We start from the raw sequence: 6,395 nt of genomic DNA, 5'->3' as shown, positions 1-6,395 counted from the left end.
CTTTCCCTTCTCTTCCCTTCCTTTTTTCCCACAGGAAAAGAGAGATCAAAAGGAAAGAAAACTCCACTGCAGTAAGAATTTTCTGTTTGTTTCTTGTCACCAACACAAAAAAAACCCCAAAACAACAAACCTTCCCCAAAATGAGGAAGTCTGCCTCCTCCCCAGCCCTCCCCCACCCCTTCCAGCAGATCTTCACTCATCCTATGTCAACTCTTTGCCCATTCTTGTCCATCCATCCCTGCTTCCCTGCTCTGCAGCTCCCTGCACCCCATTCAGGGTTTGAAAACTCCTTTAACTTCTAAAAACTCATGGGCGGGGGGGAAAAGGGAGGACATGAAGTGACCGGAAGAGCAGTGAAGAGCCATGGCATGGAAATGTGGAGCTGGTCCACAGCAGATCCAACTGGGGGTGTGTGGTGTTTGTGAGGGTCCCCAGGACCAGGGAAGAGATGAGAATCTGACTCCAAGTTCTCAGAAGGTTGATTTATTGTATTATGATATTATATTAGATTAAAAGAAATTATATACTAAAACTATACTAAGGAAAGAGAAAGGATACATCAGAAGGCTTAACAAGAATGAATAATAAAAACTCGTCACTCCTCAGAGCCTTGACACAGCTGGACCATGATTGGTCATTGAATAAAAACAATTCACATGCTAGATAAACAATCTCCAAAGCATGGAGAAGTTGAGGCTTCTCAGCTTCCCAGGAGAAGAATTCCTGGCAAAGGGATTTTTCAAAATATATCATGGTAACAGGGGGATGGAGGTGCTCTGGGTGGTGCTGCTGCAGGGATGAGCAAACAGAAGGGATGCTGGGTTTGGGGGTTCCAGGGTCTCCATCTGACAGCCCAGAGCAAACAGAAGGGATGCTGGGTTTGGGGGTTCCAGGGTCTCCATCTGACAGCCCAGAGCAAACAGAAGGGATGCTGGGTTTGGGGGTTCCAGGGTCTCCATCTGACAGCCCTTGGGTCAGCTGGAGCCAGAGCAGGGGCTGGCACACAGCAAATCCTCCTTCACTCCCAGCTCCTGTCCTGCCATGGGAATTTCTGTGCTGATTAAAGTCCCTTGGGGTTGGTCACCTGCACAGTGGAGCAGTAGGGTAATCCTTGAGAGGCACTGGGAGGTTTAGCGCACTCTGAGGGTAATGTAGGACATCCCAGGACAAGAGACACACACCAGGCACAGCAACCTGCAGCTGGGTTTTCTTTATTCACTTCTGAGCTCTCAGGAAAAAATACCAATCCTATGGCACTCAGTGAGTCCTGGCTCATGTCTTATCAGCAGTTTGAGATTTGTTCACCTTTTTTCTTTTTGACTTAAAAAAATCCTAAGGCTCAAGTTACATTTTTAGAGCAGAAGTCTGGCCAATGTCTAAACATTTGACTATGAATTGCTTGTTGTTTCTCATTGTATTCAAACATACAGACATGGCAACCAAGGCAGGAAATAGCTGTGTGTGCAAAAACCTGTGTGAGCTACAGCAGAGAGCAGCAGGGAGGGGAGAGGCTCCAGCTCCAGCATTTGCATCAGCAATGCTGGTCCTGGAACAAACCCAAAACCTCTGCACACTGAGCCTCCTCATCTGAGCTCTGAGCAGGCAAGGCTCACTCCAGACTGGCCTCCCATCACTGTCTGGGTAAAATCATCCCTCTCTTTCTGGAAGTGTTGGCAAATAAGTCCCACAATGGTTTGGGTTGGAAGGGACCTTAAAGATCATCTCAATCCATCCCCTGCCATGGCAGGGACACCTTGCACTGTCCCAGGCTGCTCCCAGCCCTGTCCAGCCTGGCCTTGGGCACTGCCAGGGATCCAGGGGCAGCCCCAGCTGCTCTGGGCACCTGTGCCAGGGCCTCAGCACCCTCACAGGGAACAATTCCCAATTCCCAATATCCCATCCATCCCTGCCCTCTGGCAGTGGGAGCCATTCCCTGTGTCCTGTCCCTCCATCCCTTGTCCCCATTCCCTCTCCAGCTCTCCTGGAGCCCCTGTAGGCACTGGAAGGTGCTGTTGGGTATTTAACCAGATGAGTTTAAATTGTGCTGTCTCTCCAGGGTTCTTCTGTGCCCTGATGTGCAGGTGCTGCTCCCTCAGCACCCCCAAGTGCTGCAGGTGTGCCCTGGGATCAGCACTGCCATTGTGGGCTGATGCTGCAGCAAAGGGAGACTGGGGGGAGACAAAGGGGACTTCTGTCCCCACCAAAAGGGACAGAAGGTGTCACTCTTCAGTGGAAAAAAGGCTGTGATGGGAGCATAAGGCAGGATTTAATTCTGACCTAAAACTGCAACACAGCTCCCTCCCTGACCCCTTTGCTGCTGGGACCTCTGAAGATCTATCACAGCTCTGAGGGTTTCCAAAACTGAACAGTTTCAGTTCACTCTCAGCTGGGAAATTCAGGGTTCACTGGACTTTTTTTTATTTTCGTGGTAAGGGGCAAACAAATCTTAATCTCTCTATTCTACATTTACAGCCCACTAAGTCCCCTTCTTATCTTCTGTGGCTCAGCCCTGATTTATCATCACTGAGCTGCATTTGTAAAACAGTACCATAAAGTAAGAAAGAGAACATTTCCCAAGGACTGCTCCAAAATAAATTATTTCAGACACAGAGAAGCTGCTTAATAAATCCCCCTCTTCTTTTTTTCTTTAGGTATTTTAGAAAGTGATTTATAAGTGCAATATCACCTCTCAAAAATGAGACAATCAACACGGGATAAAATTATCGTGTTATGAAAATAGGGGTCAGGCAAAGGGGCTGTGCTTTAAATTAAACCAGGGAAAAATGTTTCATTTGAAATTGACTCTTTCTGTCTCAGAAATGAATGTTTTAATCACCTAAGAACCTAAAAGGTAACACAGAGCCCTCAGTAATATTTAATTCCATAGAAATATGCCTCTGTTCAATATTGATGGGCAGAACATGATATTTCTCTTAAACACACTAACAATGAAACTCAGAGACTCATCAGGACTTCAGAAAGCCTTGGGATTTTCCTAGACTAAGAGATAATATCCCATTTAAATATTTAAATATCACTACCTTTCAGACCCTTATCTATTGAAGCAATCAACACCAAGCCTTCCCCAGCTAGGCAGGGCCAGGCTCCCAGCCACGCTCTCTAAGTAAAATTAACTCTGTTTGATATCAATGGCATTCAGAATCAATGATCTTAGAGAGAAACAATGTCAAAACCCAACCACGGGGCTGAAGCTGCTGGAGAGGAAAATGGCATTAAACAGCAGCAGTATCAATTCAATATCGCTGTCAAAATCAAGCCCCAACCTCTCCTCAGTGCTGCTGATGCAGAAGCACTGTAAGCTCTAATTAGCCCTGGAGTTTCTTCCCTGAGCTTCACTTTGCTTCATTATCCCTGCCTTGTTTATCCCTGCACGAGTCATTTGAAACTTTGCAAGGTATCCCCTTCCCAGGCGTGAGGCAGTTGGAGTTTGTGAGAGCAGGGAGGGATCCTGTTCCCCCTGGAATCGATAGGAGAGCTTTCCCTTCATCCCTGCTCCTCCTGCTGCTGCCACCCTGCCATGGCACAGGGGTGACAGGGAGGAAGAGAAAGGACATTGGGGCTTGGCTGGCCACCTTGCCATGAGGACACATGCACTTTGCTTGGTTTGCAGGGAGTGATGTCCTCTTGGTTTTGCCTTTTTTTCTTTTATATGTTTTCTGTATTCTTCACACATATATGTCACCATGATATTTTCTGGAAAATCCCTTCACCAGGATTTCTTCTCCTGGCAAGATGAGAAGCTTCAGCTTCTCCATGTTTTGCTGCTTTGGAATGTGATTTGGAGAATTGTTTGTCCAGCATGTGAATTGTTTTAGCTTAATGACCAATCCCAGTCCAGCTGTCAGGACTCTGGTCTGTCATGGGTTTTTATTATTCATTTTTGTTAAGTCTTCTGATGTATCCTTTCTTCTATTCTTTAGTATCGTTTTAGAATAGAATAGAATAGAATAGAATAGAAGAGAATAGAATAGAATAGAATAGAAAAGAAAAGAAATCAGCCTTCTGAGAAGCTGGAGTCAGATTCTCATCTCTCACCTCGTCCTGGGGACCCCTCACAACACCACAACACATATATTCATAGCTCTGTAGCCCATTGTATTAGTGACTAGTTTTCCCAGTAATTTTCCAAGACCTTTCCCCAGGCAGAAAACCAAAACAAATTCCAGAGCTTCAAGCCCCAAGGGGTACAGGACCCCAGTGCTGTCTTGGTTCTTCCTGAGAACCAAGGCTGAGAACAACTCTTGGAGATCCATTCCATGGACAGAGCACAGCCAGTGCCAAGGGGGGACTCCAGAGAAGGGGCTGGACTGGAGGGGAATTGCCTCACCACTTGTGTTGCTAATTGCTGCTTTTTGTCAATTATGCTAATTTCCTAAAACCTATAAAAATGTATTCAGCCCTGTGAGGGTGGGCTTTTGTGGACAGCTTTCCATAACTGTCCCTGAAATCCTTCAAATAAAAATCCACTTTTATAGTCACAGAATTCACAGAATTCCCAGAATGACCAGGTAGGCAAAAATCTTCAAGACCATTGAGCCCAACCCAGCCCCAACCCCTCAACTAAACCCTGGCACCCAGTGCCACATCCAGGCTTTGTTAAACACACCCAGGGATGGGGACTCCACCACCTCCCTGGGCAGCCATTCCAGAACTTTATCACCCTTTCTGTAAAAACTTTTTCCTAATATCCACCCTGTATTTCCCTTGGTGCAGCTTGAGGCTGTGTGCTCTGGTTGTGTCAGTGCTGCTGGAGAAAGAGCCTAACCCCCAAAATATTACCTCCTTACTGAAATTATCTCAAGCTTCATTTCCAAACTGGGGGAAAAAAGGCTACAGGAGGATGTTCCACAAAGGGGAGGGAAAAACTCTTTGCCCTGATCCTGAGTGGTTAACAAGGCTCAGGAGGACACCAAAGGAAGCATGAAACTGCCACCATGAGCAGGGTGACCACACTGACACCCCAGCTCCTCCCACCCCTGGTGATGGCAAACACCCCTGGTGATGGCAAATATAATGTAGCTCATCACTGTCGGTGATGAGCTCAGCTCACTGCTGGAAACACAGAGTGCTTTGGATGAAAGGAGAGGCACTGACCGTGGGCAGCTGGCTGGAGAGGAGGTGCCCATCCTGGCTCAACATGTTGGACACCATGATGGCCGGCAGGTCCATGTTCTGGTAGGGATAGGCTGGGATCAGGCTGTTGGGAGGGAGGCTGTGGCACAGAGAGTGGTATCCAGTTTCATGGTCCACCAGGTGCAGGAGGGACGGGTCGGGGAGGTTGGGAGGTGTTATGGGAGGGATCTCGTAGTCCTCGTTGTTCTCATTCTGACTGTTGTATGTCTGAAACACCAAAGAGACAGTTTGCAACATGTCACTGATATGTATGAAAATTCAGAATTTTATAATGTACTTAGACAGGTGGAGGAAAACAGAAATATATGGAAATAACAGAAATATGTTTAATAAATTCATTTAACAAATTTGCTTATTTAACAGATTTGCAAAAGTACAGAAGACAGTTTGTAACATGAATATAACTTTCTAGGTAGAGACAGCTTGTAAAAGAACACATAAGAACTTAGTTGCTAGGTAAAGGCCATAAAGATAAAAAAATTCAGTAAAGCAAGACTTAGGTATTGTTGAAACCCATAAAGCAGAACCTTTTGCTTAAGGAGCTCCTGATTTTGGCCAGGACAAACTGACCTGAAAGAAAGCCAAACCTCCACTATGCCTGCCCAGACAAAAGCGTCAAGCAGAGAACATCGAGGAAGATGATGTTACTTCATCAAAGACACCCACCCATGAGCACCAGGAGGTGTGGCACCACCCAAGACTCTAGGCAGGGAATGGGTGGGCAGGGAGGTGTGGGCTGGGGTGATCAATGTGTATTTAAACCTGAAATTTGTCTCACCAGGTACACGTCTTTCGTGGAAATGCCTCCATGTCTTTGGTGGAAATATCCCCATGTCTTTGGTGGAAATACCCTCCATGTCTTTGGTGGAAATACCCCCATGTCTTTGGTGGAAATATACCTATTTCTTTCATGGAAATATCCCAAATGTCCTTGGTGGAAATACCCCTATGTCCTTGGTGGAAATATCCCCCATGTCTTTGGTGGAAATATCCCCCATGTCTTTGGTGGAAATGCCCTCCATGTCTTTGGTGGAAATATCTCCATATCTTTTGTGGAAATATCCCCCATGTCTTTGGTGGAAATATCCCCCATGTCCTTGGTGGAAATACCCCCATGTCTTTGGTGGAAATATCCCCCATGTCTTTGGTGGAAATATCCCTATTTCTTTGATGGAAATATCCCAAATGTCCTTGGTGGAAATACCCCCATGTCTTTGGTGGAAATACCCCCATGTCTTTGG

At 46.2% G+C, this 6,395-nt stretch overlaps 1 protein-coding gene across 1 annotated transcript in view; it reads right to left on the bottom strand.

Moving 5' to 3' along the window:
* The window catches only part of TOX2 (TOX high mobility group box family member 2), a 74,764-nt gene extending 68,588 nt beyond the window's left edge, over nt 1–6,176 (bottom strand). Inside the window, exons 1-2 of the mRNA XM_005429643.3 lie at nt 6,099–6,176; nt 5,116–5,361 (exon numbers count right to left, since the gene is read on the bottom strand). Of these exons, the coding sequence (XP_005429700.2) occupies nt 5,116–5,361; nt 6,099–6,176 (324 nt within the window). The remainder of the gene's footprint in view (nt 1–5,115; nt 5,362–6,098) is intronic.
* Nucleotides 6,177–6,395: the final 219 nt, after the last annotated feature.

The sequence above is a fragment of the Geospiza fortis genome, unplaced genomic scaffold (genome assembly GCF_000277835.1).
Source record: "Geospiza fortis unplaced genomic scaffold, GeoFor_1.0 scaffold57, whole genome shotgun sequence".
NCBI lineage: Eukaryota > Metazoa > Chordata > Aves > Passeriformes > Thraupidae > Geospiza > Geospiza fortis.
Note: the sequence above shows the minus strand (reverse complement) of the source record. Positions and strands in the feature narration are given on the sequence as shown.